Raw genomic sequence first — 16,312 nt, 5'->3', positions numbered from 1 at the left:
TTGTTTCCACGTTCATTGCATCTTGTCTCTCTGACCACATCCCCTGTTCATGACCATTACCTACTTTGAGTTGGGGTTTTGGTTTTTCCTACTGATTTATAAGAGCACTTTATAGACAAAGGATATCACTTTACTACTGGATAGTGCCAAGACCTGATCCCAGTGTGTCAGTTACCTTTTGGTTGTCTTTATGTTTTTCTCTCTTAGTTTCTATTATGGAAAATTACAAACGCAGAGGTGGAGAGACTAGTGTGATGCTTTCCCATGTACCCCTCCCAGCTTCTGCCATGATGAAATCAGTCTAGAAGTAAAGTCATTGTCTGAAATGTTCTATACATGTGCTACTGTAAATGCTGTCTCTTGAAAAACAAAACTATAACCACAATAATGACTTTTATTTTGGATGCACAGAAATATTTCATTCTCATGAAGTCCAGCTGGTACATCTTTCCTTGGCAGTTTCTTCCAGTATTTTAAGGTCCCACTCAGGCACCCCAGATCCTGCACTGACTGTTAGTGACCCAGTGGTCCTGGCTGGGACAAATGGATGGATGAGGACTCCCACTGTGTGAACCCCACGCCCAGGCCTCCTGTTCCGTCTCTGTCCCAGCCTTGGCACAGCGTCTGCCCCTGTAGGTTGACCAGAAGCTATCCCTGTGGCAGGGGGTGACAGGATAAAGATGGGCACCCACGAGGCCTGGCCAGAGGTGCAGGGAACAAATGTTCTTGCTGGCAGTGCTGAGGTGGAGCTATGATGCCCTAATGGCAGAGGGGACTTCAGCACCACCAGGCCTCGGTTCTGCTCATCTACTCCTGCTCACACTACTTCCTCCCCCTCTAGGTGGGTGAGGGTATGAGGTGTGGAAGCTGCAACCATGACCAATCTCTTTTCTCCCCGCATGGTGGACAGGGGCAGCAGGCAGTGTACTGACAGATAGCCCCGGAGGGGTCAGGATTGGAGCCCAACCCTCCTGCCTACCTCCCCCTGCTGGCCTGACCCTTAGGAAATTTCTCAACCCAGAGTGGACTCAGGGCCCGTAATTTGATTTTCTGGAGCAGGGTTTGGCTGTACTCCCTGTGAAGAGGAATGCCTGGGTTAACAGGAAGATGTCAAATGCGGGCTTAGGTTCCAGAAGAAGGATCACCGTCATCCCCCTGGTTCCTCCGATAGTGCCTTCTCTTGCCTGATGGAGTGTGTTGTCTATAGTTGTGTCCAGAAGGCTCGGAAGCAGGGCTGCCTCCTCCCAGCCGTGTTTCAGAGCCTCGTTCTTGCCCACCTGCCCACTCATTCACCCACCCAACTGTCCATTTACTCATTCCTCCAGCCAGGCTCCCATTCCTCCACCCATCCTTTCATCCACTCGCCAACTGCCTAGTATCTGCCTGTCCACCCGCCCACCCATCTACCCCCATGCTCTCATACAATGACCTACTTATTCTGCAATCCACACATCCATTCACTCGTTCATTAAATTCCCCTTCCATCTAGCCTTTGTACTTGCATTCCTTCACCCACCCATCAGTCCATCCACCTGGGTTCACTCCTGGGTGCCCAAATCTGGACAGGCTTTCCCCAGGTTGAGCACCTCCACTCCTGCCCTGAGACAGGCAAGACTGTCTCTGGATGGCATGTTTGTTCCTGTCTTCTTGTTAAATTACCTCCATGGGCAGGCGGGTGTGTGTGGTGAAAAGTGACTTGCAAAGGTGGTGGCTGGGGCCAGGGTTCGGGTTGTGATAGGTCTGCCCTGCAGGCAGCACAGGCAGGGTCCTTCCCAGGTGAATGGTGGCTGTGATGACATCAGCCAGGGAGGGGACTGAGGCTCAGCCAAGGTCCCACAGGTCCCTACCTGCCTCCAGAGCTGCCTGGGACACAGCAGGAGTGAGTCTGGTGCCTACCACTACCCAGGATCAGGGCCCTACCCCAGGGCCAGGCTTGGGAAAACATCTTTGAAGTCTCATGGTTGATCTTAAAATTCATGCACATTTTGCCTTTCATGTCATTACATATTTATTGTTTTAATATAAAAACAGCATTTTGAGTTACCATCAGAAAAGCTGCTTTTGGGGTGATGGCCTGGGTCACCTGTGCCCACATGTGCTTCTACACACTTGGGACCTGGGGAAGCTACTATGTCAGAAGAGTGGGCCTGGTTCCTAGATGCCCCCAGTCTCCTGCACATGCCAGGGCTGCCCTTTAGGCCAACAAGGTGACGAGGCTGCAGCCTGCAAGGTTTGCCGCCCTTATTCATAGGCAGGCAGGGGGGGTGCACTCTCAGGTCAGAATAGAGGGCATTGGCCCAGGACTTGGGGTCTCTACTCTCCTTTGGGGCACTGCACCCTCAAGCTAGCTGGCGTTTGAGGGTGTCACCTGGGAGACACACAGTCATTTAGCTCCAGCTGAGAGAACTGGGCAGTGTAGGGTTTGGCCACCTTCTCACTATAGCCTCAGAATTCTGGGCCCCTGGCCAGGCCCCAGCCAGAGCAAGGTAGGGCATGCTGGAGGGTCCAGGGCAGGAAGGCTGGAGGGTCCAGGGCAGGAAGGCTAGAGGCTAAGGCTGCTCGCTTGCCTGCTATCCTCAGGGTCTGCAGTGCAGGCTGGTCCTGCTGGGTGGGGGGAGGGGAAGCCTGCCTCCTGGCCATGAGGCCAACAGCTGTCCCATGGGTCCTGATCACCACCTCCCAGGGCACACCTTCCCCTCATATGAGTGTCCTTGGTCTCACTGCCCTGCTACAATCAAGGCTGGCTGAAGGCTGACTTGCTTTGACCTCCACCCTGCCCTGTGCTGCCCTCGAGGGAGGAAGGGCCCACAACACCCATCTGGGGCCAGCCAGGTTTAGTTGATCTGTGCTCAAGGCCTGGTGGCCACCACATGCAGGTGTGTCTGGGACCCCTGCACAGGCAGTGGTAGGTGTGTGCGAGGCTGCATGCCCATGGCTCTGTGCACGCCGCACTGCTGCCCTTATTCCCTGCTGGCCAGAGGACCGGGTTGGCATCTTGCTCACTGCACCCCCACCTCTCTGTGGGTACCAGAACTTCTCCCAACAGGAGTTCAGTTTTTTCTTCCCACTGTGCTGACCTCACTGTCCCTCCTCTAGGTCACACTGACAGGTTATTTGTGTGACTGGTGCTGGGGAGATGAAGAGCAGCTTCTGGGACCTACACTGACCTCTTTTCCTCTCTGGGCCTCAGTTTCCCCAGGTGTTACAGTGGACTGGACTCTGTGATGTCCTTTCACCTCGAGGTGCAGCCACATTCCTGACAGTGTGCCTGGCCCAGCCAGCATCAGTGTGGCCAAGCCTAGCACGAGCCCTTCCTCTATGGGGCTCTGCGCTTACAGCTGGTCTGCCTTGCAGAGCTGGGCCTTCTCAGGTGCTGCCCGCTGTGCTGTGTCTCTAAGCTCAGGTCCTACTTGGGTGGAGGGGTGAGGGGGTCAGCTGAGCAGGCCTCAGTGGACTGGTGTGGGTTAGGCCAGGAGGAAGCCCCAAGCAGCATTGGCACCATGTGGCACACTAAGTGCCTGGCAGTATGGTCACATGGCCTGTGCCCCTACGTGCTGCGTGTGGTTGGGTGTTAAATCCAAATACTCCTCCTGCTTATTTTTGCCCATGAAAAACAAACACACCGAGCAGCCAGAGAACAAGTGATGAGGAAAAGTGCTGGCTTGTCATTGCAGCTGCCGTGCCCTGCCTCCCCCGCCTCCCCGCCCCCAGATCCCCTGGGACCTTCAGGGGAAGCACTGGACTGGGACCCAGACAGACCTGACCCTCCCAGCACACTGGGCCTGGGTAGCCCAGGACCCTGCCCTCAACCTCCCTCTGGACCCAGTGTCAAGCACATGGGCCACTTTCAGGCACAGAATTGCAAACCAGCTGTACTTGGTTTTCACTCTGTGGTGTGGGTAGACATCACCCTTGTTCCAGCCAGCATAACTGTGGGTGGAACCAAGACCACTGATCTGTAGGCCAGTGTCACCCTTGTACCTGCATAGGTGTCCTGGGTACCTGGCAGCTGTGGAGTGACACCTTACTCCCTGATCACTGGTGCATTGGCTCTTCCACACCAGCTGTGTGGCTATGGACAGGTCCCCCACCCTCTCTGGGTCCCAGCATTCACCTCAATGAGATGAGCCTGGGATGGCCCCATGAGACTGGGGTGAGCTGGCATGTACAGCGGGCAGCAGAGGGCCTGGGAGGTCTGAGCACTGATCACACCTTCCCCTCCCAGTGGGTTCTCGCACTCCCATGTTTCTGCTGGGCCTTCCAGGGAGCAGGGAAGATTGGGTCAGAGCCCCATACTCCACAGGGAAGGAGCCAGCTGTTTCCGGCGAGCTTCAGATTAATGGCTTTTAATTTAGAATTTAATCAATGTGGCTCCTCTCTGGAGAGCTGGATGTTCCAGTCCAGAAGTGAGTTGTATGATTTGTGAGTGGGGCAGGCAGGGGGCCCATGGTGGCCTCTCCGGGCCTCTGCCTTGGCCCTACCTTGACCTTGCTCTGCTTTGCCTGCAGCCAGCAGGCATCCTGGTCATGGAGGACTGCAACGTGCACTCAGCCGCCAGCATCCTGGCCTCGGTGAAGGAGCAGGAGGCTCGCTTCGAGCGGCTAACATGGGCACTAGAGCAGGAGCGGCGCCATGTTGCCCTGCAGTTGGAACGCGCCCAGCAGCCTGGTGTGGGCAGTGGTGGTGTGGGCAGTGGGCAGCCCCTGCCGATGGCCTGGCAACAGCTGGTCTTGCAGGTAACAGCCCAGTGACACAGGAAGGGTAAAATGGCCAAGTGGGAAAACAATCAAGTGGCCCTGGTGGGCCACAAGCCAGCATGCATTGGCTTATTGCAAGACTTCCTGGGGCCTCTGAGGGGAGGAAAGTAGGATCCCAAGCAGACTATAAATCCTACTTTGGTGTGCAGGGTACCATGTGATGAATGGGCAGGACATAGCCTGATCCTCAGAACAGCACTCTCACCTTGAGTGAGCCCCCCAAGACCCAGGCAACTGGACAGGGTCTGTTTTGGGCAGCTCAGTGGTCAGCATGGTTTTGCCAGCCCTGGAATCTCCCTGCCATGGTGTTCTTCATAGCATGCATTAGTGGGTCAGCCCCAGGGGAGGCCCAAGCAAGGCCCTGGGCTCTGCCTGCAGCTCAAAGGGTGACATGGGAGCTCAGTTTCTCCACTGGCTCAGGCTCCTGATCAGCGTCCGGGTGGTGTGGAAACCTGTCTGCTCTGTGGCCAGGTCCTGAGAACTCTGAAGTCAGTCCCCCTGGACTCCTCCCACCACCCACTGTGCCCCAGTGTCTAACCTGCAGATAAGTGACAAAAGTACCTTGCTCATGGGATGGTAGGGGCAGGACAAGGAAATTCAGGAGTCCTGGAGTCTGGCGCAGTTATTTTCGCTCCCATTATTAACTGAGGCATGGGATAGGGGACAGGCAAGGGTGGAGCTGTCCTAAGGATTTGGGGGGAGCTGGGCATAGAGTCCCTGGGTGGGGGTCCACCCTGAAGGCCTCCCACTGTGGCCCTTCCTCACCATCGGGCTCAGAGGCCTAGGGGGCCGAGGCCTGCTGATTCCCCTGGTTTCCACATAGTGACCCTGGAGGGCCCTCCCATTGGGCTCCTCAGTTCCCTGGGAAGGGTAGCAGGGTTGCTCTCCTAAACTTGGCAGCCATACACCTCTTAATGCGTCCCCTAGCACATACACACTCTCCATTCTCTGGTCCTGCTGAGCCTTCCAAAAGTGAGGCCTGTACCTCCAACCTCAAGGGGGAGTGGAACAGCCCAGCTGGGCCACATGGGAACAGCAACAGCTGATGACCCCAAGGCCGCCCCTCAGGCGCCAGACACTCTATCCAGCCCTCCCTGGCCGGAAAAAGCTTTGACCCTTCAGCCCAGAAGGCACTGCCAAGGGTTGATGCCCCTGGAGGCAAGATGTTCCCATGGCCTGGAGCTGCCCTGGCTTCCTGAGGGCTGTGGAGGGAAGACTTCAGGCCACTCTCCCTCTCTCCCCACCACCCATCCCCACCCAAGGCTTTCCCAGACTGACCTTGATTTTCTTTCTCTTGGGAGGAGATGACTTTCTCTGTCGGAGATAGGAGAGAGTGGGTTCCCAGGGTGGTGGCTGGCCTGGCAGGGCACATGAGAGGTGGGGCCAAACCTGCTTTCCAGACCCACCTCAGCAATGGTGACTTACCTGCTGAGCTGCAGGGCTACTTTGAGCTGGTTCTCAGGGTCAGAGCTGGGTTCTGCATAGCTTGGGAGCTGGTGGCAAAGCGGGTAGCTGGAGCCAGGGCATTGAGAGGCCAGGGACTACTGCTGTCGTGACCCCCACTCCCAGGCTGCTCCACAGTCCTGAATGCCTGCCCTTCATTCTCCAGCAGGAAGGGTTCCCTCCTCCAGATCCCTGGCTAGAGCAGGGCTGGCTCTCACCCAGTGTTGTGTGTGTTGGGGGAAGGGGGCCGGGGCGGGGGAAGCTAGGGATGAATCCAGCCTTGGGCTGGGGCAGTAGCAGCTGGTGGAATTTGGGAGAAGACAGAAATGAATTCAATGTAAGCATCCAGGCCAAATTCCCTTAGGGCAGTGGTCCAGTCCTGTTTTGCCCCAGTCCTCCGGCTCCTGCTCCACCTAGGACTGCCATGGATAGATGATGTAGGGGGCCAGTGATCAGGTCAACTCACCCATGTGCAGGTGGTAAAACTGAGGCTAAGAGGGACATGCAGCAGACACCCAGAGTGCTGGAAAATGCTGGCTATGTGGTGTATGTACCTGAGATGCTGCAGAAGAAAAGAGGCTCCATGGTGGCTCAGTTTTCTGAGTGGGTTCTGTGGGAAAACAGACAGGAGGCAGGCTGGCCCCAGCTCTCTTCCCCTCAGAGCCTGGTTACCTTGATCATAATGAAAGAGCTTGTCTTTGTGGGGTGTGACCCAAGAAGTGGCCCAGCCCAGCCCTTCCCTTGTCTGCATTTCTTTCCAGCAGAGCCAGACTCCCCAGGATGTGACTGCACCTTCTCGCCAGGCTTCTGGAAGGCGGGTAGTGTACCCTGATTAACCAGTCACTCTGAACCCCCCCCCCCCCACTTCCTAATAGATCAAAGGCATGTTGGAGAGGGTCTGAGGCAGCCTCACAAGCTTTCACCCAGAGTCACCCAACGGTTTTCCCCTCCCTTTGATCTGCAGTGAGACTCCTCAGAGGGATCCTGTGTCTTGAGGGAGAAAACCTAAGACAAGATGGGTCAGTGCAAGTCCGTTTGCCATGTCTGGGTTGAACTCTGTGGGGACACTCTGGGGGAGCCATTTTGGGAATGGGCAGGGGCTTGAGGCCAGATCTGAGAGACTTGGCAGCGCTCTTAGCGCTGTTATCGTAGTAACTACTGTCTCATCGGTCCCCATTTCACAGCAAGGGGAAACTGAGTCTCGGCCAGGTTGAGCAGCTTGTGCAATCGAGGATGGCCTTGCATTCTGTTAATGGCTACATTGAACCCTGCACTATCAGAATTGTTTCCCCAACTCTACATGGGGAGGAACGTGTGAGCTCTTTTACTGGGGGCAAACCGAAGCCGGGGAAGGACTCGGCTCAAGTCATTGGGTAGGAAAAATATCACCCTCGTGGGGAAGGAGGGTGCAGGGGAGAGGCGAGAGCCCAGACCCGCTGTTGGAGAGACCCCAGGCAGCCACCGGACCCCGCCCCGCCCCGCCCCGCCTGGGCGCGGCCCCGCCCGATTGGCTGCTAGCCGCGACCGCTGCCAGATCCGCCCCCGCGGGGAGCGAGTCCGTGGAGCAGGAGCCTGAGCTTTCGGGGCGTCGGAGCCCAGCCCGGTCCAGCTGCCGCTGTCCCACCTCCGACCCGCGCCTCCTGAGCCGGCCCGATGCCGGCCGAACTCAGACAGGTTGGAGGGAACTTGGTCCCGGGTGATGGGGCCGGGTCCCGGGACCAGCGGCGGAGGGCGGGGCGCCGGCCTTCCCGGGAGGACCCGCTTTTGTTCCTTGGAGCCGCCGGCCGGAGGCGGCTATTGTCTGCGCTCCGGACCGGCGCGTCGGGCCTGGGCCGGGCGGGGCGGTGGAGTGAGCGCTCCGCCGGAGGCTGTGCACGGCGCGGGGCCGCGAGGTCTCTGGGGGCTGGGCACGGGGGCCCCGGGCGGTGCGACCCTGCGCGGGGAGCGGGGCCGGGACTCAGTAGGTGCACCCCGGGCCAGCGCCCAGGACAGGTGCTGGCGACAGGGGCGGGGGGCGATGGCCCTCCGGAGCAACCCCTCTGTGCAGGAGGGAGGCCGAGTCAGGAGGGGGAAGCCCGGCTAGGCTCCCTCCCGGAGGCACGCTGGGCCTCCCGCCCCTTCCGAAGACCCAGCGCGGGTTCCGACCCTGGGGACCTGCGAAGGAGGTTCGGGAGGGAGCTTTAAGGAAAGCCCTGTCTGCAGCGGCAGCGCACGTGAGGGGAGGGGTGGAGGACGGCCCTGCCCACGTGCAGAAGCGGGTGGAGTCTCTGAGGAAAACCCAGGCAGTCTGCCTTCCAGTACTGGGGTTGGGGGAAGTTGTGGGTTACCTGAGCTCTTGCCCTGAGGGGGCGGGGTCCAATAATAGGCCCCGAAACAGGCTGAGTGGAGGAAAAACCTCATGGCACCCCTTGTGCTGGGTGGTAGGTCTCCTGCGCACTTGCCTCCTTGGGACAGCCAATTTCTGCCTGCTCTGTATCCTTGATGTGGTCCCCAGGGTCTGGCCACTGACTACCCCCCTCCTAGAGATGGAAGGGCCGTTGGGGGTGTTGTGGGAATTTGAGCCACAGTATGGCCAATGGATATGGGCTGGGCTTTGGGGAAGTTGGGGTGGATGACAGCCAGCTCTGCTTTCTGTCTCCCACAAGGCACCCCACTACCCTTTGGCCTGTCTGCCACTCAGCGCGAGGCTGTGCCCTGGCAGGAGGACTGATTGCTGCTGTAGAGGCCATGGGCTCCGAGGGAGAGGGTGTCTCTGGTGGTCAAGGGCTTGCTCCCTGGTAGGAGATGCCAGCCTGGCTTGTCCTTGAGTCCAACTGGGATGGCCAGCTGGTGGGAGGGGGCTGTCACTCCCTCACCCCTCTGTTCAGTCAGTCGTTCAGCAGCACCCATCATGCCTTCTGGGGCCTGGCCCAGAGGTTATGGGAGCCAGGTGTGGGGTCCCACCTTAACCCATCTGCTGCGTTTGCCTCGGGGCCACGGACAGGGTGGAGCATGCGCCCTGTGGTTTGTTCTTCATGATACAGACCGTGGGTGCTCATTTGACAAGTGCAGGCAGTGCAGGTAGATCCATGCCCCTGGGACCCCAGTCCAGCCTGCCTCCCCATTACAGCTTGGCTTGTTTCCTCAGTCCCCTCCCTCAGCAATTCCCACAAGCACCCCAAAGACTTTTGTGGACTTTTGCCCAGGTGGTGGCCCTTCTATGTGTTGTTGTCCCACGTCTGGGCACAAAAGTGAACTGGCACTGTCTTCTGCCTGTCCCACAGCCTCTGTGTCTCCAGGCACCCTCTTGAGAGCAGGACCTTTCTGGGGTACTCCAGCCGCCACTCAGAGCTCCCATAAATTCAAGGGAGCTCATGGGAAACACTATCCAGGCCAGAGCCTATGGGTATAAACCAGGTGGACCAGGGGTAGGAGTATCATGGGATGGATTTGGGCCCTGGAGGTGGGTGATGGGAGGCTAAACATGCTCCCAGTGAGAGCTGCAAGGATGAAGCCAGGGCTGGAGAAAGGGTGCCATGACACAATTGACAGGACTTTGCAGGATTTGGGATATGGGGGAGGGCTGGGGGTGGTGTGTCCAGGCGGGTGTCCATGTCTGGGGCTTAGGGGGGAACTGAGGCTGCAGGTTCAGGGGTCCCTGAGGATAGTCTGGGTAGGTGGGACATGGGACCCTAGAGCAGGGCCTCAAGACCAGACAAGGATTCACGCATGCTGGTCAGCTTTCTCTGTTGAGCACCAACTGTGTGCTGGTCATCAGCCCATGATCCCATGCCCCCACCCCGAAGATGTTGCAGAGTTAGTTCAATGGGATGGGTTGACCCTGGGCCTCTCCCTGTCCTGGCCTCGGTTCCCCCGTCTGCTATTGGCTCTGAGACTCCTATAGTGGCTGCCTGGGTGGTGGCTGAGGGAGTCTGGGCAAACGGTGGCGGATAGGAAGAGGCGATGAGGATGAGTGCACACACATGCAGGTGCCTCTGCAGATGGTGGGCCCTGTGCACCGAGTGCTGGCTCACTCGGACCTGTGGGCCAGGCTGGGCTCTCATGCACACCTGTGTCCCCGTCATAGCAACCAGGCACATGCACATGTGTGTCCAGGTCCCTGTCTGCATGTGTGTGCCCAGGCATATGTAATGGGGGCCAGGCCCTCCCATGATCTCCAGCTGACTCAGGCTCCTGCCTGCCTGCCTGCCTGCCTGCCTGCCCGCCTGCCCGCCTGGGTGAAGTCATCGCCTGTTTTTAGCTCCCTGAGGTCATTTGCCAGCAGGAGCTCTTGGTGCCTCAGGATCACGCCACAGGACTGCCTGGACTGGGTGTTGGTGGGTGATGCTGCGGGATTGTCAGTCCTTGGTGGAGGACCCTGGCTCTCCTTGACGCCCCATCGCCTCATCCTCCTGACCTCACTGTGTCAGAACCTCGCCACAGGCAGGAGTGAGAAGAATAAGCTGGACTGCAGAGTGGCACTGGGTCTGAGATGTGCTCCCCCTTCCACCATCCCAGCCAGGGAGTAGGGGCTCTTGTCTGAGAGTGTTAATGTGTGCAAATGTATGCAAACCTACTGAGGGGCCATATCTTACTGGCAATGTAGTGTCCTGGGCAACAGTCCTGGTCCCCTCATGTCAGTCTTGCTTCTTGCCCCTCCCCCACACTTGCAGCCCCCAGGTCAAGGCCTGAGACCCCTCCATCCTGGCCCCCCGGGGCCCAGCAGAGAGAATTCAGTCACTGCCACACGTTGGCTCCCGCACTTGGGGCAGCCAAGGCTCCAGCAGTGATGAGCTTTTCCTGTACCTTTTCCTGTTCCAGAATTGCCCTGGCTCTCCAGTGCCCTCGGAGAAGCGCCTAGGCCACCCTGCCCATCAGCCCATCAGTATGTCCCTACTCTGGGCAGGTTTCCAGCAGGCACTCCACCTGTACCCTAAGACTGGGAAGGTGACAGCCGAGGCTGTGGAACACAGGGGATGAGGAGTGGCTAAGGGGCTTTGTAGAATTGCCTTTACAGGTGCCTGAAAAGCCCCCATTAGCAGTTTGTGAAGTTCTGGGTAGATCTTCTCCCCTCTCTCAGACCTCAATTTCCCTTTTATAAATCACATATTTTTTCCTTTTTGGGGTGGGGTGGGGGTGTCCATTCTGTAGCCTCTTCTTTCCTGTGTTGACAGAGCTCAAGGGATGTACCTGCCCTATCATGTTGGTTCAGGCCCCTCCTTGGACCCCTGAACCTCAACACTATGAGGAGTTGCAGGGCTCAAGCATTCCTTCAGAACAGGACGCCAACCTGGGAGAATGTTACTCTCTGAGGGCCTTGGGAGGCCGGCCCTGAAGGCAGCTCTGGCTCCCTTTCTCTGTGTTACTCTGAGGCACTGGGACAGGAGCCAGAGTAGGGCTCTGATGCCAGGCAGAAGCAGGTGGGAACTGCTGGCCTTCCCTGGGCCTCAGCTCCATGTCTGTGCAGGACTTAGGGGCCTGAGGCCCAGGCAGAGGCCCCATCCTGCAAGACATGGGGCCTGAGTCTCAGAGAAGAGCCTGCCCTTCTGCTGACCCAGCCCTGGCTGTCCAGGAATGTGCCCTCCATTGCCCGCTCCCTGCGGCTTGCGTTTCAGGCTCTATGCATCCTGGCCAGATGCTGACCCTGAGACATTGATGCTGTGAGGGGGACCCATATGGTCAGAGGCCTAGGGGGTAGGCTCTTGGTCCCTATGCCACTCAGCTGTGGGCTGGCCTGTCCTCTTAAGCCTCAGTTTCCCCACTTGCTAGTAGACATGTGGGCCTTCAAAGGGCCTTTGTCCAGAGCCACCTTGCCTAGAGTTCCATCATGGTCATCCCCTACAGGGATGATGGCAAGGGGGAAGCACAGGCTGAAAACGAGGCAGGTGTTCGGGAGCTGATGGACAAGGTTGGGGTGGTGAGACTTGGAGTGGTGAACGGGGGGGAGATACTGATGTTCTTATCAAAGACAAGCTGGGCCCCCTTGCCCTGAACCCACTCTCTAGGCTCTGATATGTCACCCAGGGTCTCAGTGAGGGTAGAGCCAGGCCTTGCCCACTCAACACCCCAAGAGTGTCTGGGCCGGAAGGAGTGAGGATATTTTGGTGCTCTGAGTGCACGGGGCATTCTGGGAACTGGGTATTTCTGGCCTGCGGGGGTGTCTGGCTGGCCTTTGGGACAGGGGGAGCCTGGACAGGGAGTTGGTGAACAGTACTGAAATACCCCAAGGCTTCTGTACTCAACATTTCTGAGGTGGGAGAGAGAGGACACCCAGGACACCTGGAGTGCATCCAGTGGGTCCCACCTGGCCTCCATGTGCCTCCGGGGGCCTGCAGCAATCGGGCCTCACAGCTAAGATATGGCTGCCCAAGACTAGACCACTGGAGCCCTGGATCTTCCAGCTCAGCTCCATGACTCCATGATGGTGGCTGGTCCCTGGGTCCCCCACTTGGGATGCGGAAACAGGGCAGGGTCAACCCTTCAGCGTTTAGAGACAGGAACATGCTGTTGTCCTCACCAGCTGGGGCTGAGACAGGCTTTAGGGTCCATGGGTTCTGGGGGTGGGGAGGAAGTCATTCCTGGCATCCAGATCAGCACCTACCTGCACTCTAGGGTGGGGTGAGTGCTGAGTCTCCCCGCCAATACCCACACCCCTCACCCAGGAGCAGAGCCCGGGCAGCCAGGTCTCACTGGCCACGATGCCGGAGGCGCCTGAGGTGCTGGAGGAGACAGTGACAGTGGAGGAGGACCCTGGCACACCCACCTCCCATGTGTCCATTGTCATGTCAGAAGACGGCACTACAAGGCGCACAGAGACCAAGGTATGGCTGGCCCAAGTGGTTGGCCAGTGGGCTTTGTAGCTGCCATTGTCCCATCTGTAGAGTGGGCGCCTCCTGGGGGTCACTTGTTCGGGTGGCAAACTGAGACCACTTGGGCCCTGTGGGGTGGTATCCGGGTGCCTCAGGCTGCCCAGCCCATTGGTTACCTATTTACTAACCAGGTCACCAAGACAGTCAAGACGGTGACTACACGGACAGTGCGCCAGGTGCCTATGGGCCCAGATGGCCTCCCCTTCCTGGATGGTGGCCCCCCTCTGGGGCACTTTGCTGATGGCCCCCTGGACCGGCACTTCCTGCTGCGTGGAGGTGGCCCAGCTGCCACGCTCTCTCGAACCTACCTCAGCAGTGGGGTTGGCTTTCCTGACAGCCCTGAGCCCCGTGACATCCCCAGCTATGGCAGCCTGTCCCGTGGGCTGGGTGTGCGGCCCCCTCGTGGTGGCCCCCTTGGCCCAGGCCCTGGTGATGGCTGCTTCACACTGCCTGGCCGCCGTGAAGCCTTCACCGAGGGCCCTGAGCCCGTGCCCCCAGCTGGCCGCTCCCAGCCTGAGCGCTTCCAGGCAGAACCATATGGTTTGGAGGACGACACACGCAGCCTGGCTGCCGATGACGGGGGTGGCCCGGAGCTGGAGCCCGACTATGGCACGGCCACGAGGAGGAGGCCTGACTGTGGGCGAGGCCTTCGCACTAGGTGAGTATCCTCTTCCTTACCACTGCCTCCAGGGAGTCTGCCTTCTACTCACCTGCCACAGAGTACTCCCAACAGGTAGTCTAGCTGCCAGGGCTAAATTAATTAGTCATGCACACGTCAGTTGGACCTCCATTCTTCTCAGGGACTGCAGCAAGGATACTCTCCGGGATGGTGGAAGTTGCACTGGGCACCCTCCCTGCAGACCTAGGGCATGAAAGAAGCTGGTGACAGTGCCCAGCACCTGCTGCCCCTGCTCTAGGCAGGTAGCCCTGAACACAGGAGCGCAAGAGTCTCAGGGTGTTCCTCTGAGCTTCAAGCCCCAGCCTCTCCCTCGGTCTCAGTTTCTCCCGTGTGCAGTTGTGACCAGAACACAGACCCCTCCAGCCCTTCTCTGAGTAACTTCCAGTTCTGTTCCCTCTGCCCTTAGTTTATCTATAGAGTGGCAACATGACCACAGTCTGCTTCATGACTATGGGCAAGACACCTGGCGCCCTCCTAGCCTCAATCCCCTCCCCCTGCCCCCCCACTGGGAAGTGGGTTTGATGGTGACAAGCTGCAGAGATACCTGTGCCCTGGGGGGCTGGTGGTCTGAATGCCCCTCAGGTGGGCCCACCAGGATGACCATGTGCAGAGAGGATCACTGCCTCCCCCAACATCCTGGCACCAGCCAGAGATGGGCCTCATGGGGAAGGTGGGACTTCCAGTCATGGACAGATGTTTCATAGAAATGTGTTTACCTCAGACTCGGGGGACACTGCCTGGTGGTAGAGTGAGTGAGCCGTGTCTGGGAGGGATGCAAGCCCTGATGACCATTGCCTGGTGGCTGGTGCTGTGATTGGTTCTGAGTCAATTCTTGCGGGGCTGTGGTATGACTCTCAGCATCCATGTGGTGCTTGGGGCCAAGTACCAACACTCTAGGCCCAGCACCGCCCTCTGGAAGTCTGGGTTCTGGAAATCTGTTGGGGCAGCTCAGGGGCAGGGCCAGCAGCGGACGAGAGCATGTTCATGTGCCCTGCTCACTTGCACAGGACCTATGAGGACGTGGCAGATGATGGCAGTGAGATGATGGAAGAGAGGCCCCCGTTCCCAGCCACAACAGCACCGCTGGCCCAGCCAGAACGGGGCAGCCTGGGCAGCCTGGACCGGGTGGTGCGGCACTCGCCCTCCGCCGACAGTGCCCGCAAGGAGCCACGGTGGCGGGACCCTGAGTTGCCTGAGGTCCTGGCCATGCTGCGGCATCCCGTGGACCCTGTGAAGGCCAATGCAGCTGCCTACCTGCAGCACCTGTGCTTTGAGAATGAAGGTGTCAAGCGGCGCGTGAGGCAGCTGCGGGGACTGCCGCTGCTCGTGGCTCTGCTGGACCACCCGAGGGCAGAGGTGCGGCGCCGGGCCTGTGGGGCCCTGCGAAACCTCTCCTACGGCCGAGACACTGACAACAAGGCTGCCATCCGGGACTGCGGCGGTGTGCCCGCCCTGGTGCGCCTGCTACGGGCTGCCCGGGACAATGAGGTCCGAGAGCTCGTCACAGGTGCGTGGTAGCTGGCCATGAGAGGTCCCCAATCTCTGCCTCTGACTTGGCTGCCACTGGTGGGGCTGGCACTGGGCCCTTCAGACAGGTCCCCTCCCCACCTGGTCCCACTCCCAACAGGGCAGTGGTGGGGATTGTGCCTTATGGGATCTGAGTTGCCAGGCAGGGTCACCTGACCACCTCTTGTTTGGCATCAGAAATGGTAGTCCTGCGCATCCATGTGGCTGGGAAGGGGTGGGGAAGAGAAGGCACCTGCTGTTTCTAGCCCCAGTCTCCCTGCCAGCCCTTCCTCTTGCCCCAGTTCCTCTGGGCCCCACCCCCCCTCCCCTGTGGCAACCAATGGTGGGTGCCATATGCCCAGGCCAGGAGAGTCACTCAGCTTTTGTCACTCCCTATCTTCTGGTCTGAACTGGGGCACGATGGAGGGTGCAGTAGGCCCTGAGCGGGGTCATATGGGAGGTAGGGAGGCAGTGCCCATGGTCAGCACTGGCTGGTCAATGGTGCCCCACAGGCACACTCTGGAACCTGTCATCCTACGAGCCCCTGAAGATGGTCATCATTGACCATGGCCTACAGACGCTGACTCATGAGGTCATTGTGCCCCACTCGGGCTGGGAACGAGAGCCCAATGAGGACTCCAAGCCACGGGATGCCGAGTGGACGACTGTCTTCAAGAACACATCAGGCTGCCTGAGGTGGGGGTGGGGCTGGACTCAAGCACCCCCTGAGCAGCTGCCCTGGGCTGTTCCTGGTCAAGGAGGCAGAAGCTGGGCACCAGAACCCGCATGCAAACAGCCATCCTGGGATAGCCACGTCCTCGTGTCCCAGATAATCTGGAAGACAACTAGCTGCCCGAGTCTTAGGGCTCAGAGCCACGTCACAATTCCTGTCTGAGTCCTGACAGTGGGTCCTGATGGGGCTGTACTTACTCCCAAGGGCCGCCTCTGGACAAGGTCTGCCACCCTGTTGTGCCCTATCCCTGCCCAGCTTCAACCTCCTCTTCCATCATTTTGATATCCAGGGAGTGGGGAGTCAGGACCCTCATCTTCAGTCTGCCTCAGAGGCTGCGTCCTGCCTC

The 16,312-nt window shown here is 58.9% G+C and overlaps 1 protein-coding gene across 1 annotated transcript in view; it reads left to right on the top strand.

Annotated features, from left to right (window-relative positions):
- Positions 1 to 16,312, top strand: part of ARVCF (ARVCF delta catenin family member) — a 39,141-nt gene that overhangs the window by 14,638 nt on the left and 8,191 nt on the right. Inside the window, exons 2-6 of the mRNA XM_090257325.1 lie at positions 4,509 to 4,736; positions 12,842 to 13,000; positions 13,180 to 13,706; positions 14,735 to 15,234; positions 15,746 to 15,929. Of these exons, the coding sequence (XP_090113451.1) occupies positions 4,527 to 4,736; positions 12,842 to 13,000; positions 13,180 to 13,706; positions 14,735 to 15,234; positions 15,746 to 15,929 (1,580 nt within the window). The 5' untranslated portion in view covers positions 4,509 to 4,526. The remainder of the gene's footprint in view (positions 1 to 4,508; positions 4,737 to 12,841; positions 13,001 to 13,179; positions 13,707 to 14,734; positions 15,235 to 15,745; positions 15,930 to 16,312) is intronic.

This window comes from Furipterus horrens, unplaced genomic scaffold (assembly GCF_987537825.1).
Source record: "Furipterus horrens unplaced genomic scaffold, mFurHor1.1.pri manual_scaffold_11, whole genome shotgun sequence".
Taxonomy (NCBI): domain Eukaryota; kingdom Metazoa; phylum Chordata; class Mammalia; order Chiroptera; family Furipteridae; genus Furipterus; species Furipterus horrens.
This window is presented reverse-complemented; position numbering and strand designations above follow the sequence as displayed.